This window comes from Bacillus rossius, chromosome 1 (genome assembly GCF_032445375.1).
Source record: "Bacillus rossius redtenbacheri isolate Brsri chromosome 1, Brsri_v3, whole genome shotgun sequence".
NCBI lineage: Eukaryota > Metazoa > Arthropoda > Insecta > Phasmatodea > Bacillidae > Bacillus > Bacillus rossius.
In genome coordinates, this window is record NC_086330.1 from 29829948 (window position 1) to 29849208 (window position 19261).

At 34.0% G+C, this 19261-nt stretch overlaps 1 protein-coding gene across 2 annotated transcripts in view; it reads left to right on the forward strand.

The window, feature by feature from the left end:
• The window catches only part of LOC134533665 (cytosolic carboxypeptidase 1-like), a 246022-nt gene that overhangs the window by 68215 nt on the left and 158546 nt on the right, over positions 1-19261 (forward strand). For both annotated transcript variants that reach the window (XM_063371214.1, XM_063371222.1), the window contains exons 5-7: positions 1079-1234; positions 4746-4874; positions 5412-5543. In XM_063371214.1, coding sequence (XP_063227284.1) covers positions 1079-1234; positions 4746-4874; positions 5412-5543 — 417 coding nt within the window. The remainder of the gene's footprint in view (positions 1-1078; positions 1235-4745; positions 4875-5411; positions 5544-19261) is intronic.

A 19261-nucleotide genomic window follows, 5' to 3' on the forward strand; every position in this document is an offset into this window, starting at 1 on the left:
CATTAATTCAAATATATTTATTACTTTTGAAATGTTGCGTGCACCATATTTATTTTTACAAGTATAAAAAAAATTCGCAACTGCCGGGTTTCGAACCGACAACCTTTAGACTAAGAGTGAGGTACGCTTACCACACGCCCACGAGGCCATACTAAGATAATGTAGTTTCAAATGTTATATATATATATATATATATATATATATATATATATATATATATAAAACTTTGTTCACATAATAATATAATATTATCACGATTTTATAACAAATACGCATCCCAAATACTTCAAACTTATTTATAAAGTGTTACAATATTTTTTAAAACATTGTGCAAAAGATCCCGAGTGTAATTTGAATTATTATGTGGAACTGTAAAACACCATTGTTGGTTAAAAACGTATTTGAATTTTCAACATTACTTTTAAATAACCGTACCGATTGTGCTGAAAATCGGTGGACGATCGTTAAATTACATAATATTTATAATTCAAACGACGAAAATATGATTGAAAAGTTAAATCGATGGTTGTTCCAATCGAGTGGAAGAGAGATGCCACGCATGCGTACAATTAGCATGAAGAGAGAGCCACGCATGCGTACAATGAGAATGAAGAGAGAGCCACGCATGCGTACAATGAGCATGAAGAGAGAGCCACGCATGCGTACAATGAGCATGAAGAGAGAGCCACGCATGCGTACAATGAGCATGAAGAGAGAGCCACGCATGCGTACAATGAGCAAACAGAACACATCCGTAGTGGGACATCCGTAGTGGGACACTTTTTCGTGCGTGCAGCCGGCGTTCATCGATTTATTAGACGTTGTCACTTCAAAAATGTGATGTTTTCCACTTAATTCATTTGGAAATATTATTTGAAAACGCTTTAGCTTTGTAACATCAAAACTGGAAATTTCTTGCAAACATTAGATTTATTTATTTAATAATATAAAACATGACCCTGAAATATAATTAAGTTTTAACAAAATTAGTTTAAAAATTTTGAAGAAAGAAAAAGGTAGTGTAATTGGTTGATCAGATGTTTGTAGACATGTTGTATGAGCGTGGAGTATGCGACAGGCCGCAGGCACAGCCCTGCGGTCAAGCAGCTGGTCGCCATGAACGCTACCCAGGTCCTCGTGAGGCTGATCCAGCAGCAGCAGCTCAAGGAGACGTACATGGTCGAGTCGCTCCTGCAGGAGCTGCTCTGGATCCTCGCTCAGGTCGCCCAGAAAGGTCAGTCCGTGTGAGGTCCCCGTCTATCTACAACAGTCCGAACCCTGTGGGCGGTCCACGGCCTTGTCCCGATGTGAAGAATGTCATACTATCGCACAGGAAACATTCCCAGTCTACAATTATAGCGATGTCCTCAGTGGCGTAGCTAGCGGGTGGCAGGGATGGCCCCCGCCAGGGGCGCCGGAGCTGGTGCGTGGTGGGGGGGGGGGGGGGTGGTGGGGGGGTGGGGGGGCCTTCTCCACCGCGACGGTTTCGCGTTACGGAACCCTCCCCCCCCCCCCCCCCCCAACTATCTTTTAATCCAAGAGGGGGCGCTATTTTCAATTCTGGCCGGGGGCGCCAGTCACCTTAGCTACGCCACTGGATGTCCTACATCCGAATCTACAAAATTCTACAGTACTCAATAGAGCGCAGTAAATGTTTTTTTATTATTATTTTTGTTTGTTGTTTCAAATGGGAACCGAAACTTAGATATCATGAGTGTTCTGTTGTGGTTCTATGCTACTAAAGGACACAGATTGGAACAAAAAGGTCAAGTTGACCAATGTATTTGGATCAGGGAGATTCGGACTATCGCCCACACCACGCATGGCGTCAAAGGGTCACGTGTACCAATCAGCGATCAGAGTCCGTCGGACACAGTTTAGGACATTGCAATTGTACACGGGCCTTAATGCACCTATTTTTGATTTAGACATGCAATTTTCTGCCAGCCATGGGAGACTCAAGGATTTATAGTTAGCTTTCAGGGTTTGTATTCCCACTTAATATCCTTAAAAATTCCTTTGTTCATTTTTAATTGAATAAGGGCCCTTTTAAGTCCTTATATTTCACCAAAAATCCTTAAAAACCCCTTAATAAATACTGTTAGCATGCAAGTAATGTATAAATGCATGAATTTTAGTGTTCTTTTGTTTCTGACTGGACAGAAAACAAAGCTTTGCACATACAATTGGCAAATTTTTGGCCACGTGATAAGATTTTATAAATAAAAAACAATTTGAATTCTTATTTTTGTATTTTATATCTCACCTTTCAACTGAAAGTGTATGTTTTACTTTGTTTCTTTCTTTTAACGTATGAAATATATGTCATCAAATTAAATGTTAAGGCTTCAAATTTCAGATGGATACCTTGCTTGGGTTAGTTATGTGTTAAAGATATTTATGGATATCTGTAAGAAATGAACTAACCAAGGAAATTTTTTTTGCATTAACTATTTTATTTTGGGATGTGGTCATATTACAAATAGTTTGCTGCCTCATGATAGTGTTGAAATGGTCCATAAAAAGTCCTTGGTTTTTGATTGCACAAGAGGGTACGAACCATGGGTTTAATCATTGGTATAGTCCAGGGGTCAGCAGATCGCCGTTTGAAAGCTGTATGTGGCTCTTTTTGTAGGATTTTATGGCTCTATAACTCACTGCACTCTCCCAGAACAAAAAAAAAGCTGAACAAAATCAAATGGCACGGTCAAAAGGCATATCCTGAATCTGCACGCTTGCACTCTACCATCATACCACCCTGCCCCACCACCACACTCGCCTAGGTGCTTTATTTATTTTAATAATTAATTTAAATAATTTAGGTTTTCTTGTTTTATCAGTAAAGCTCTACTGACTACCATAATTTTTACATTTACATGTTTTTTTCTTAAATAGCTTTTGTTTTTAAGACTTTTATGTTGAATTTGTGAATCAAATATTTTGATTTTTAATTCTTTTTTTTTATCACCTTAAAATTTCATGTACATACAGAGAAAATGTATGTTGTGATTCTCTGAAAAATTGGATAAACTGTTTTCTTAATATTTGGCTTATCTCACTCAAAAGTCTGCCAACCCCTGGTATAGTCTGTCTTACGTATAGCATGTACCAAACTTCCCACTTCTCAAAGGCTGTACTAGTGGTCTTGGTATACTTCTGCCACTGTTGTTCTGTCAACATTGTTTGTGTACAACTTAATGTCAATGTCCATAAGCAAACATTGTGTGATACTGTTGAAGTGACAAGTTTGAAATGAGTACCACTGGATTTGCTCTTGAGGACTATCAAATTTGAGAAAAGGTACATGACACAGAATAAAGCCAAGTTTTGTGTGCTGCCCAGAAGCTTCTAAAATTGGAATGTCCAATGCACTGAGAGTGTGGTACAGTTTTGTATTTCTAATATTTCTTAGAGCTCATATAGAGCTAAATATTTATTAGGAAATCTGATAACTTTTGAATGTGGGTTTTTGTGAATTAATATTTATGTTGATTTATTTTTACCATTGTTATTGAGTTAAGGTACCATAATTTTGCTCTACACTAAGGGAGACAGCATTGGATATGCATTAAATATAAACAAAAACTTCCTGTGGTAAAGTAATGTGCCAGATTCATATCTATTAATGTTTTTGTGTTTCTGAAATAGCAGAATATTCATTTAAATTAAAAAATTTTAAGCTCCTTTTTTACAAGAATCACAAAGAAAAATAGGTAGTCTTCGAAATCTAAGTGGTCTTGGTATACTTCTGCCACTGTTGTTCTGTCAACATTGTTTGTGTACAACTTAATGTCAATGTCCATAAGCAAACATTGTGTGATACTGTTGAAGTGACAAGTTTGAAATGAGTACCACTGGATTTGCTCTTGAGGACTATCAAATTTGAGAAAAGGTACATGACACAGAATAAAGCCAAGTTTTGTGTGCTGCCCAGAAGCTTCTAAAATTGGAATGTCCAATGCACTGAGAGTGTGGTACAGTTTTGTATTTCTAATATTTCTTAGAGCTCATATAGAGCTAAATATTTATTAGGAAATCTGATAACTTTTGAATGTGGGTTTTTGTGAATTAATATTTATGTTGATTTATTTTTACCATTGTTATTGAGTTAAGGTACCATAATTTTGCTCTACACTAAGGGAGACAGCATTGGATATGCATTAAATATAAACAAAAACTTCCTGTGGTAAAGTAATGTGCCAGATTCATATCTATTAATGTTTTTGTGTTTCTGAAATAGCAGAATATTCATTTAAATTAAAAAATTTTAAGCTCCTTTTTTACAAGAATCACAAAGAAAAATAGGTAGTCTTCGAAATCTACCTAAAAGAGAAAGAGAGATAGCAAGAATATCATATCGGTGTTTGTAGGCATCTCAGATTTGCTTAAAACATTTATCACTGATCATAATAGAGTATATAGAAATCTTATACTTTTTGCAAAGCAATATTTTACTCTCATTTGTAAGAAGTTGTAGGTTCAATATCCGCTAGGTGAATTGTAGATGGTTTCTATTATATGGATTTCCATGCCCATTGCATACAAATGTTTCTGCAGTTACCTTAATTTATCCCATTTGTTTGCTATTTCATTCTTTAACCATGTACTGAGCACTTAATAGTGCATAACTACTATAAATTGTTTAAATAATCATACATATAAATAATTAATATATTTTTTGTTTATTAATGTTAGGCATATGTAAAAAAATTAATGTTTGTAAAAAATTATGTGCAATTTTACAGATGCCAGATTCTCTATAAAGGTTCGTCTCCTTGGTGCAACAAAAATGTTCCATCATCTCTTGAAGACTCATGATTCCTCAAGGATGGTGTTTCCACTGTTGCTGGTGATCAAAGCTTTGGCGAAGAATTGTGAGTTTATGAGCATTGCATTGTATTTCCAAGCAGTTTCAGTCTAAACAGTTTCAAGCCATTATGCTGGTTCAGTTGTAATGGTTTATGCAGTGTTGAAATCTGCCTTTCTGCCTTTTTTAAAATACCTTCACAGTGTGTTTGATGATTTGGTCAGTGAAGGCCAGTTAACAGCCTCGTTTAGCATGGTCCGCTTGAAGGGCCTTTCTTTAAAATGTCATTAGGCATAATCTCATGTATTAGCCAGCTTAGTTTGCCTATATGTAGCATTAGTTTTCAGCAGATACAGTTATGAAGCCATGGCATTTACAAAAAAAATATTCAGAATAATACAATTTTTAAAAATTGTTGTTAGGAATGTACCTAATATTTATTCATGTTTGTCCTGCCCCTCAGATTAGTTTGAAGAATGATATCTGGCCCTCGAAAAAAGTGAAGTATCACTTTTTCAAATGCAATGATGTTTGTCTTTACTTCAGAAATGTTGAACGTTAACCCGCACTTAAAAGAAAAATGTTGGAAGTTATGTGCTTCCAGCATCTACTGCCACTGTTCTGGCCAAGGATGGCATCTGTTCCACCATGGACAAAACCATCCTGACGATTGGCTTCTCGCCCAGTCCCAGGTTAAGGCTAGCACTGAATGTTCTCAAGACTCTCAGCAAGAATAGTAAGTGTGTATGAACTTGTGTGCAGAGGTGTGTCTTTGTACTGTGACTAATTATTCATGTCACTATAGAATTTTTGTGCATGAACTTCGTGACAGCCCTGTACACATTCTAGTTTCCTAGGTCATAGTTGCCGATTCCAACATTTCAGCAGAGTTCCCTCATTATCTTTAGATGTACTGTACCCTGAAATAGTGCGCTTATTTTTGCATACGCACAGAAGAGACATGTATGTGGAGGCTTGATGCATCATCAAGGATGGTTCACGTGGACTTTACCACAGATGATTGTATGATGGATTATTTTCTTAAGGAAAATTGAATAGTTTGAGCATTAAATTAAATTAATATATGCTTAGCATAAAAGTTTTAGTATGTTCATGAAACATAAACATGGTGTTTTTGGTGGGAGGCGAGTGGTCTGATCATTCAACCACTAAGGTCTCTCTATTCTGTTAATATGTTTGTTTATTGGTCCGCAAGTAAAATACCTTGGTACCAATTTTTTTTTATTGGGAAATTACATACATTTAAAGTGTCATCGACAATATACAGTAGAACTCTGTTATAATGGTCTTTCCAATAATGTTTTTCTACTTACTATGTCTAATTTTTAAATTACCAACATTTTCTCCATAAGGACAATGTATTTACATATTGAGTATAATGTTTCACCATTTATACATTTCCTGCTTACAACATTTGTTTTCTAAAATTCAAAAAATATGTGTGTGTGTGTGCGCACGCGCATGTGTGTGTGCATGTGTGTGTGTGTGGACTTAGGGTATCATCCGAGGACTTGCGCATGATATTTCAGCGTGGATCCGAGGACCTTTGGCAATCCGAGGACCTTTGGCAATCCGAGGACCTCCCCCAGGTCCTCGGATTAAAAGACCTCGGATTCACGCTGTTCTGTCAACCTAGTGTGTGAAAACATGATTTTTAAATTTTTTTTTGAGGTCCTCGGATAGACCGTAGAGAATCAAGTATGTAGTGTGTGTGTGTTACCACCACGTCGCGCTAGTATCGTTGTCACTTACACTCCTTTACACACGGTGTGTATCCCATGTTTCTCAACGCTCCAAACTGAGGACATTTCGCTCGAGTTTACACACATCTAATACACATCTCCGTAGTGTCTAACGCTGGTTGCGAGGACGTGGTGGACGTCTCTCATTTCACACATTACTAAGCCACAGACGCATGATCCGAGGACCTTAACTGGGTGCCATTTCAGGCGTATACATGTAAGCTGTGCTACATGAACAATTAATTCTTTATTACGCGTTACTTTACAGCCTTTATCTTACATTGAATTCATAAACTTCTTAGTAGGAATATGTATTATTAGAAATAGGCCCTATGTATTTTTAATTTTATTTGGAAGTCATAATTACCCTAAGCCTTCGAACATGAAGATTAAAACATAAAAATAATATTTTTAAAAAACCAAACGGACCTAAAAAAACACAACAAAATAATATAGGTACTAGAAATCGAAAAATAAATAATTACAATTATAATATTTTATTAAAATTATAGGTAATATATTTGGATACGAATTTTCACATTGTAATTGTATAAACAATAAAATTGTATAAAAAATACAATAAATTTCGATGTGACAGTTCTTGTCCAAACATAATTATTACCTATAATTTTAATAAAATATTATAATTGGTAGGTGCTACCTACTAATCGGTTTAAAGTCGGTGCCAAACCAAATATATATATGTGTGTGTGTGTACCCATGTGAAATGCGGACCTATAACTTCAAACACACAAAGGCATTTACACTGTAATCAGAATACCTTGCATTTTCTGGTGTTAAACGAAGAACTTGTAAGTATAGTGTGTTAAATGATATAAATGTACCCATATGAAAAGAGGACCTATGGCTTCAAACACACGTTGGTATTTAAACTGCAATCAGAAGACCTTGCATATTCTGGTGTTAAACGAGGACTTGTAGGCACAGTGTGTTAATATGATATAAATATACCCATATGAAGTGCGGACCTATGGCTTCAAACACACGTTGGTATTTACACTGCAATCGGAGGACCTTGCATATTCTGGTGTTAAACGAGGACTTGTAGGCACAGTGTGTTAATATGATATAAATATACCCATATGAAGTGCGGACCTATAGCTTCACACACACGTTGGTATTTACACTGCTATCAGAGGGCCTTGCATTTTCTGGTGGTAAACGAGGACTTGTACGTTGTACGAACAGTGATTTTATATGTTATACATATGTGTGTGTGTATATATATATATATATATATAAATGTACGTATATATACACCCAAATGGTGTGTGGACGTTTTAAGCTTGTTCAATTTAGCCTACTGGATGCGGTTAAACATAAAAGTTGCAACCATTTGAATACAAGAGCTGAAATTTGTGTTTTCCTGGAATGTATAAAACGCTGTTTTACAAACGAAACTTGCAAATGGTATTTCAGTGAATATTGTTGCTATCGTTTCTCACAGTGAAGTTCAAACGCAGACTGTTTTATCACGGCTCGGGAACACCGTAAGGATCACAAAGTATTCTTCCTCCTTAGCGTTGTGTCACATGTGGCCATACGTAGCGAAAACACAATATGGCCGCCTTTGAGATAATAAATGTATATGTAAGGATAAATAAACAGTTATTCAGATATTCTTGAGAAATTCTCACTTTCACGCCTTGGTAAAATAAACAGAATAACTTTGACCTAGTTTAATGTTAATGACATAGACAACGCTGTGTAGTTCTGCAAAATTACACCTATAGATACTTGTGTTTGCGTATCATAATAATATGAACTCAAATATATAACTAAGTAACTTCCATGAACGTTTGTAGGACTTGAACTAAACACATTTTTGCCGGCCTCTTTACGTATTTTATAGCAAAAGACCATTCTGGAGATGGTTTGTGACGTACTTGACGTAAGTTAGATGAGATAAGTTTTTAAAACGTTCCCATTTTATGTTCCCGGCATCAAGTGGTGAAGTGATTGATATCAACAATTGTATTAACTTTGGTTTTAACAGAACAGCACGTGTATTAAAGAAGCTTAATTATTTTGAGATATGTAGTATTTAATCACATAAAGTAACTCTTTAAAGGAGATAATAATTAATGGCTTTATGGTTATTTCAACTGTCAATAATGACACCGCATGGCTAACATCATCACTGCTTTCAGCCTGTGGCTGGGTCCAGAAAACATGGATGCCAATCCTAAAATATAATGTTTAACAGCTCCCGCACTAGACGGCCAAGTTGCCGTGGCCAGTTCGCCGCGACCTGAGAGTGCGTGGCAACACTGAGAGAGCACACACTTGTCCGCGGCGGCCAGGCTCAGGCGTGTCGCTACGACTTGAAGGTGGATGCAGACCATGTCATTTGTGTGATTAGTCGCCTAGTGTGCGGGAGCTGTAAGGATGAATGACGAGAATATAAAAACAAATAACTTACCCGTGCGAATAAAACATTTTATCTTGATCAGACATCGAATGGTAATATAATAATGGGGTAGTATGTAAATGCAAGTATTTATTAATGCAAAGTATTGAAAATATAGTACCAACAGATTTTGGCCGTATCGAATATTTATTTTTACACTTCTTACAGTTAAAATCTTCAATAACAATGTTAGAAGTTATAATGTGATAATCGTTTACTTTTTGGCTGTATGTGCCTGATACAAACATAAATATGCCTACCATTGAATATACGATCTCGTGAAAAAACCATGTGGTAAAGAGGTTCTGGGAAATATAAACCTGCCCTTTAAAGCGTCTGACCTTGTGCTTTATTAATGGTCATTGTTATGCCTACTTTTCTTGGGAATTATTTCCTCATCATTTGGAAATACATTCCTCATCATTTGGAAATACAAAGTTGTATAATAAATTGTGAGTATAATGCGGAGTCTATGAGCAAAGTTGCTGTGTAAATGCAAATCATACATACATTTTGATGAAGTACAATGGGAGATTTAGCGTAACGGCAAAGAAACACCTATGAGAAATAATATATAGCCTAACAGCAGACAGAATATCAGTGTTATTGGGGTTTAGATAAATATAAAGTAACATTGCAAACTCTATATAAATAAGTAATGAAAAAAATTATATAAGTTATGTTGCAAATTAAGTTATAAAAGTATGTGGAACTTACTTCGGTTAACTCGCTTCAACAGCTGTCATGCATGTAAGATTATTTATATAGCTATGGCAATCTCAAAAATGGCGTAGACTTGTGACCAAAATAAGGCTTTTATAAACATGTTTTTATAATAATTTATTTCAAAACATTAATTTTTGTAAATTGTCTATTTACGTTATTAAATCATTAATTTTGAAGTTGTAAGGAAGATATGGCGAACTGACCAAAAACATCTTTGAGAAACTATCTATCTATCTATCTATCTATCTACCTATCTATCTATCTTATCTATCTACCTATCTATCTATATATATAATCTGGGCGACTAGATCTTTTCATTATGGAGACCTGGATTTCCTGAAATAATAGAGTGTATTGTTATTTTTAGTCGAATTTTTTTAAAATAAAATAATGGCTTGTGAAACCCTAGAAAAAAATACAATCTATGAAATAAACATAACTGTAAAATTATTGAAATCATAAAAGAAAAAGCAATATAATTACTAAATATTTTAACAAAATAATAATTTTAAATTATTTTCACATTAATTTAAAAATTGAAAACGAAAATAGTTATGAATTTCTTTCTTTTATTTGGTTATTGTAGAGGTTTAACTTAACTGATTTTTATAACTTTACAATCAATTTTTTCTTTCCATATAATTTTATTTTAAAGCCCATTTTTTATGAAGAAAGTTAAAAATTTTAAAACTAAATATTGTCTTTTTTTACTTTCTCTGTACTTCAGGTCACCATAGTGAAAATATTTAGACGACATAACAAACCCCGTTGTATTCTTTGAGGTCGCTCAAATTCTATTTTTGTATTTATATTTTCGTCAGTCATGCACGTGCTACTTTTCCTATCCTCTTAAGAAGATTTCGAAGTTGCATGGTTGAATCATTCGAATACAGACCGGCTGCGGGACAGGTATCCATATGCAAAATAAATCTTCGCACCGTTTTCACCATTGTGATTTTAAAAAACTGATAGTTTCAAGAGCTTTGTAGAGGAATGAGTCAATCTTATTTAATATTTAAAATTGGAGAAATAATGTGATACTATTTTCAAAATAGTATAGATTCCAGACTGGTCATTTAATCAACTTAACAGTCAAAACACAGAATGAACACAGCAAGCACATTTCTAATGGAGACATAGAGGGCCCGAGGCTCCAGCACGCGTCTGGGCGCAGTCTCAGCAGGAGAGGAGGCGTAGGCAGGCTGCGTTGCTAATTCCTTCCTGGAAGGTTACCAACCCTTTCGCAAGGTCATCCTCTCACGTCTTCTTCTCACGCGTTGCGCGCGTGGTGCAAAACAAGACTTTCCGAATAACATGCATGTTTGAGAAATGTGTTTCACTTACACATTTAAATTTTCTGCTGTAGTTCTTAGGAATGTATTTTAAAATTATTATTTACCTCTCTTTAATTTATTTTATTAATAATAATTGTTTAGAAACAAATTTTAATTCATAACATGATAATGGAATGTTGTCTATAAATTACTTATTTGTTATTATAATCGCTCTTGTTTATAGCCAGCAAAGGCACACGAAATATACCAATCGTAAATAATGTAAGAAACTTATCTACTTAAAAGCCATTAAAAAATTTAAACCAATAAACCTATTTGTTGTTGAAATTTATGTTTTTAACTTCTCACTAGATAATGTTGTGGTACACGGACGTGTTAATACGGTTAACTGTTGGAAACAAAACTTGCATAACCTTTTGGTTTTCTAAAACTAGCCCCTAACAAATAATTTAATAATGAATAGTATTTATTACACTCGCGCTATAAAAAATTGGACTAAAACGTTTACTAGAAAATAAGTATATTACTGAAATAAATACAGTGCATTTAAATAACTTAGCAACTGTATTGATCTGTTAAGTTGCGTTGACATATTCACCCCCGCTTATCATAAAATTATTTACTTTTATTTAGTAATACTAACTTTAGGTATGTTGAATAACACTTTTATAGTAATATTTAAAAACGTGCTTTTAATTACTCGCATTTGTTTTATAGTTAAACTGTTAAAAAATCAGATTCGAAATACAAGAGGTACGCACAATGTACCATTCGTTACTTAACCACAGTGATTTTAATTAGGAAGGCCGGTATTTCTGTTAATTTCCACTTCGCATAAACGAAGGAAACAAGTAATTTAACCGACTGTTCCCTATAGATTTGATCATTTACAAAGGTAAGTAAAATAATATACAGGACCAAGGAAAATTTTGGAAGTAAAAAATAAAATTTTCAAAGAGAAGATAAATCAAGGATCATGATTGTGAAACGAAAGAAAATATTTATTACATGTGTTAATATTATCTATAATAGGTAATATTTTCCTAAGCCATATTAATTATTTTTATTTTTTATTTGTAATGCATGACTGTTATTATATTATTCTTTATATGTAGGAAGCTAAGATACCATGGAGAAAATCTCATTTAGTAACCAACCTATGTAAGGGTTTTATTGTTGGAGACTATTGCTGGTGTATTCAAGGAAATTTTGCTTCATTGACATATGTACGTCTATTAATAGAGAAAGGATTTAAGATCATGGATATATGTGCCGTTAGTAGAATGAAGAAGAACTTATGCTATCCAGTATGAGTAAGAATTCAAAAAAACTTCGGCTGAAGGTTTATCACGAAAAAATAACCCATAAATGTACAACTGATGGTTATTAGTGCTTTCCAAATATGATATACGCCTTTTAAGTTGGAGCTGAACAAATAGTTTATTGCAAATAATAGATTAAGAATTAAGGATAAATGCGTTTAGTGTCTGCATAAAGTTTAATTTTAAAAATTCTGCAGTCATAACAAAACTCGTCGCTGTCAACAGGACGTATTCATAAAGGTATATTCATAACTAAATGCTGGTCTCTTATTACAGATGGCAGGTTAATTTATGTTACAAATTTCTGTAAAGATTTTTTTTTTCATTTTTAATTTAGAGTAGAATCCTGGCGGACTCGCAGAAAAACGAATCTAATTCCTCAGACTAAGCATTGGTCATTAAATGTAAAGATCAAGGCTTGCTGCGTCCTACAGCGCAAATCAAGTGCACAGCCGAAGATTTCGTGGCGCTTCTGCCGCGTGCCGTATCTAATTGCTGTTGGTTCGGCCGGTCGCACAGTCAGGAGCGTTGTAAAACCACGGCTAGACTATGTGTGCCTATCTTGCTATTGGGTAGGTGGCTGGTGACAGCTTACAAACCTCTCCACTCCCCTCCCCCACCCAACATAATAAACTTATTTTACAGAAAAACAACAGGACCCGTCCTTTAAGGGCGGGATTCATAGTCAAAGGGTTGTTTGGCGAATAAGTAATACTTTATAAAGTAGTGCTTATTCTTCAAGTAGTACTTATTCCAGCAATGAATTCATAAACCTATACTTGACGAAGTAATACTTGAACAAGCACTACTTATATTGGCCATGCTGTACTTGATGAAGTATCTCAAAAAGTAAAGGACGAATTTTGTGCCAACGTAACGCAAGCAAATATACTGCTGTAAATACATAGTTTACCTGTTTGAAAATAAAAATGCCCACGTTTCAAACCATATATGCGATTAAAATAATTAAATTAATACGTAAGATGATATTTATACTTTATTTGATAGTGAACTTGAATAACATAAATATGAACATGTATTAAAAACGAATTTACAACTACATAAATATGGTTTTAATGTTTGTGTTGTTAAATTATGTTGTGTCTGTGATCTATATAGAGGTGTAAAAGTTACGAAAAAAAGCGTACCCGTATGTATTCGTTACTATAACAATTTATACTCGTTACTATCGTATCGTTACGTTACTAGTTACTTCTGATACCGCATATGCTATGTTATGTTGCAGCAACGAATCGAGTCGTATTCCGTACGCGTACTGCACGCGGCGTACAGTATGACGTCGCGTACATAATAATAAATAGAATATAAACAATTAACAATATTTGATAATTAACAGTTTTGTTAACCAAGAAACAATAAAATCTCATTAGAGTGGCTTTTTTATATTATATCTTTTAAGATAAGAACAAAAAAACATGAAAATACGCGATGATAAAAAACAAAAACATACATATTTCTAATTTGTAAAAAAATACTTTCTTACATTGTTTCTGTTCCATTCTCAAACTTTGTCTACACATACAATACCTTTAATAAATAGTAAAAAAACTTGGACGACGAATTTCCAAATTATACTTTACTTAATAAACAAACATCGTTCTTTGTAACGTAAATTCATCTAATATGCGCGCGCATGCGTAAAACATAACTTACGAAAAATGCGAGTAACGAGATGCAGCCGTGTGTAACGTTTCGTTAATGGTTACTAGATGGCGCACCCGTTACTCAGTACCGAATACATACGGTTTGCTACAGCTCTAGATCTATAAGCGGGTGAAGTTAACCACGTGGTAGCGAAACAATACGCTAGCTGCAGAAGAGGTTATGTATGTAGCCTGTATTGTTTACAAAACTAAGCGGCAACTATTTGTTTCGTTTCTTTTCCCCAAATTGAATTTGCTTACTCTCTCAATTTAAATTTAATATATGGAAAAATTAACGGGAATTAATACCTTACAGAACCTATTCCTTACAACAAACAAATCTGTACCCGTACTTGAGTCACCTAGTTAGCCCACTTCATGAAGTATTACTTATATCAATGAATAAGCATGGCTTATTAGATTATGAATACTTGCGAAACAAGGCAAACTTATTTCATGACTGTGAATTCGTATTGAGCAGTACTTATTTGACGCAGTGCTTCGTGAAGTATTATTTGAAGTAGTCCTAATAAGCAGTGCTCTTTTTGTTCGCTATGAATTTAATGCCATACTTAAGCATGCATATAAGCAGTACTTTTTTCAAGTATTGCTTATATCACCACTATGAATTCCGCCCTAACTCCACTACCTGTGACCTTGAAGCCAAGCCGAGCCCGGCCTGCGTATGTTGATGACTTCATTTTTACGACATTTCTCTACTATAAATGCTATTTCTGTAGATTTTATCTTTAGAACTCTCTTGCATTTGTAGTTCTCCTACAACAAAATGAATGTAGACAGTTGCGAAACTGCTAATAATTAACACTTACGCAACATTTTACGCCCGTTATATTACACTTTCTAAATATCAGTTACACATATCTGTGACAGAACAACACACGCAAAATAAATATTATATTGAATTAGCAGTACTACCATTCAATGGTACTATCTATTAACCAATACTTATTGATAGAAAATGAAAAATAAGCAAGGGGGGGGGAGGGGGAAGAATTAATATAGCGTGTAAGCCTGAGCCTGGCGATAGTGGGCTTTGAATCACTTGTGTGACTTGTGTGCCGACTCGGTGCTGTGAGGAGTGAAGTCTCTCTTGGGGGATCGGCTCGAGCATCGCAAGCCAGAACGTCACCAGTGACTTGTGCAATCTGTGGTGTGTTCACCATGGAATGCAGTTGTTTTGATCCGCGGGAGGAAAAGAAGGGTGGGCATGAGAGCGACAGATTGTTTTTCTGGAAGTCCCTCGTGAAAGCCGCGTAGTGCTTGCTGTATGTAATAAATAGCGACAAAAGTTTTATTATCTTTTTAAAATATAGTTTCCTCACGGGTTGATAAAACACGAGAGAGCCCCAAGTAAACCCACCGAGCGTCGGCTACATTCACCACATTTCTTAGTTAGGAAAATTAATAATTTTTATCCAGTCCGTGCTTCATCAAACCAAATATTTTTTAATACTAAAACCTGTGAAATGAAATGCAAGTACACGGGTTGGACGAATGTTAACTTTAATTTTATACTAGGTCTATAATGTACACGGATGCAAATGAATAATTTTGCTGTTAGTCTGTAATACATTGTGAGTGGGAATCGCAAACACATTTTTTACCCCGTTGAAGGAAAGCCCTAGATCCGTCCTGGGCATGGGTTGGATTCCTCGTCAATAGAGTGGGATTTTGTATTATGCCTCTGTTTGAATAGGTTGGGATGAATTATGGATTATAGCTATTAATTTGTAGGGGATTGTGTGTAATCTTTGAAGCACAAAAATCAAACTTTCTTTTTCAAGTTTTTCACATAAATTTCACGACGTTATGTGACAAGTGTCACATGAAAACGCTCTTATCTTTGTGTTAATATATATGAAAGTTTGCAAGTCATCTAAAAAATATAATATAAGTTACATTTTAAGAATTTTTAATTATTTAAAATTTTTTTAGCGACTCTGATTTTTATGAACTTCGTAAGTAACCGTCACCAAAACTTCGTAGCACACGCGTTATATGTAGTTATTTAGTTAAATTTGTAAATAAAATAACTATTATTTATGAGTTTTTATTTTACGTAACAATATAAAATAAATAAACAAATGAAAATTGTAAATTATTCATACTGTGCAGTTTAAATTGGTTGAAATAAAATGAACAAAATATACTTGGTGTTATAAATTACTTCCAAAATCTGTTACAATAAATTGAAAGAATTCCAATACTATTCATGTTACTGTGAACGAAGTGTGCGTATGTGTGTTATGTATGTAGTGTGTTATGTAGTGTGTTATGTAGTGTGTTATGTTTTGTATGTACAGACGGTTGGAAAAAGCTAAATTATTAGTCATGCAATATGCCTTTTGTAATATTTGAAGTTTAAGAATATACTTAACAAAATTATGAAACATGTATTCTATGAAAAGGCTCCATTGCTTAGCATATTATTATTTTTTCCATGTTACAATGGTAGTGTTATTCTGCAGCTGTCACTAAAATAGTTTTATTTTTATATGATAATTTAGTCCTAGTTTCAAATCTAAGTAAACTATCTGATGATAATTTATTTATTATTTAGACTTATTATGTTATTGTTACTGGAAAATTGTTGGATATGTTTATTATTAGATTATTTTCAAACATGACTTGGTTAAAACGTCAAACAGAATTTTTCACAGCGTGTGAAACTTACAACCAGTAACAAGTTGACTTTTATCTAAACAAATGTTTTTCATGTACAATCTTCAGGTCATAGAAAATAGGAATGAGATAAGCTCATAATAATAAAACAACACTTATTTATTTTAAAGCAGACGGAAAGCTAGTTTTGTTAAGTTAACTATCGACTGACTTCAGTCAAAAATGAAACTAAGGCCGGCTACATTTTTATCTCACGCGTAGGTATAAATTTTGTGTGACCTATTTTTCAAAGTGGCTGAAATTATTTGTAATGAATTGTTTCAAACCAATTGTCTATACATTTAAAAAATCAAGTATTGTATAAAATATATTTTTATAAAAATGTTTAACTTTTTGATTGGCAAATATTTTTTTTTCTAAAGATAGCTATGAACTGTATTATCGAGCGAGCCTGCTTTTCAGTCTAAATGCCATGGATTTAATTATTAGATGCAAGCTTGGTTATGTAGCTGTGGCAGTAGGCCCTAATATATACTTAGCACTGGAAATTAGAACTTCTATGGCAATAAAGGTTAATGAAAATTTTAAATAAATACTATCCTTGCATTTACTGTAAACTAAAGAAGCTTATCTAAGATGAGTAGTATCATTAAAAATGATTATTAATTTCAAAATTTTATTCTCTATGATAACTAAGAAATAATATCATATACCTGAAACTGATTTGAAACTTCACGTTTAAAGTGTTTAAAAAGGCGTTAGTGATGCTTAGGTATTTAACCATTTTTGTCAAAAAAATAATTTATATCGGCATGAAGGTTGGAAAATCTAAAGCGAAAGGTTTTAAGTTTTTTTAAAATAATTCGTTAAATAAAGGTAGAACAAAAAAAAAGTGTCCTGGAGCACAAGTCAGAATCGCAGAAAGTCTCCATCTAACACCGTGTGGGCCGCGCCAAGGGCGTTAGGGCCATAACTGCCCCGGCGCGGCGGAGTAACGGGAACATGGTTGGAAGTCGTGACGTCACGGGGAAGCCCAGGGGGTCGTCACAAGATAGGTCTCACGATGTGCTTATTTAACACTAACGATTCGTCTGTACTAATATCAAAATGCCATTCACATTCAGAGTTAAATTATATATATATTACACCCAAGAAAATAAAGTTTACTATTCAAGTTTTAAGGAAACCATTTAACAAATGGTTTTAAATAAAAAAAAGTAAATCAACAAATGTTACACGGTCAGGGTGAAGTCCTTGTATTTTTTTTAATCGAGCTCAAGAAAATATCGTTTTATTTGGCAAACGTCTGGCTTATGAATTAAATAAAAAATAAACAGGATGCATAGCTGTTAAATAATGGGAATTGCATCAAATATAAATGAGCAGCGTTACCTCGACAAAAGTTTGTATTTCAATACAGACATGTATATTAATATTTTTGTGCCCATGTGTATATTAATGTAACAATCGAGTGTTTGAAGGCACTAATTTTAAATTCCTATTTGCATTTTTACGATATTTATAACTTCTGTCAATAATGTATTTCAATATATGGGAATTTATGTAAATTAATAAAGTTATTTTAGAACCCAAAGATGTTAATGGAGTGTGAATCAAGTATTTTATAATCTAAACACATTTAATCTGTAATAAAACATTAAACAAAGCCTTAAATTTTTTGACATGAATATCAAGACAAGGAAATACAACGTAAGACTTTTTTATTTAAACGTATATGTGTATTAAAATACCAAATCCTGTACTGGATGAATTCCGAAGAAAACCTAGAATTTAATATATTTTGGGTCAAAATTAAATTATTTGGTTTTATGCTGTGTTAGTAGCGTCAGAATCATTTATAGCCGATAGTAGCAGAAGGAGGAGGGGGGGGGGGGGGGGGGGAACAGAAATCATGTTTATTCTAAGGGTGAAATCTCTGTCTACTTTATATTCCTTGGGCTGGTTTTTAGCAACATGCGGTCAGACAACACGTGCCTTCCTGCTAAATTACTGTTGTTTTGGAAATCTTTGAGTTTTTATAGAAGCTTTAGTAAAATAATTATTTTACCGTTAGCAGCTGCTCTCTTGAGAGATTTTGTGTTTTCAATTGCTATCGTGTCAACAAGAGAGCGCTTTACAGTTCTCTCGTTGGATGAAACAAAAGGTGATGCTAGAATGTGTTACAATCAAAAGGAAGACAAAGCAAGTGATAGGCACAATTACAAACTCCGGATTTGAAAATTTAAAGAGAATGGAAAAATCTGGGTTTCAAGTCTGCTGTTGTGTTAGGGGATGATGACGTCAAAGATAGTGGAAAAACCGTAAAAATTTATCCACAGTAACCTTAACACTAGCAGACAAACATCGTGTGATTAGAAAAAAGTGTACCTAAAACATACATAATGTTTTTGAAAGTATATATATTTACACCAATTTAGATATTCGTGGCGGAGTGAAAGTGTGTTAGGTCATGGCTTAGTAACTTAAACCAATCACGTTTTGTAAGTTGAAATCTATCTTAATTCAATATTTATTTGTTTCCAATTTACACAGATTTAATTTTTATTCTAACATTTACAGACTAAACATATTTTTTAAGTAAAACCTAAT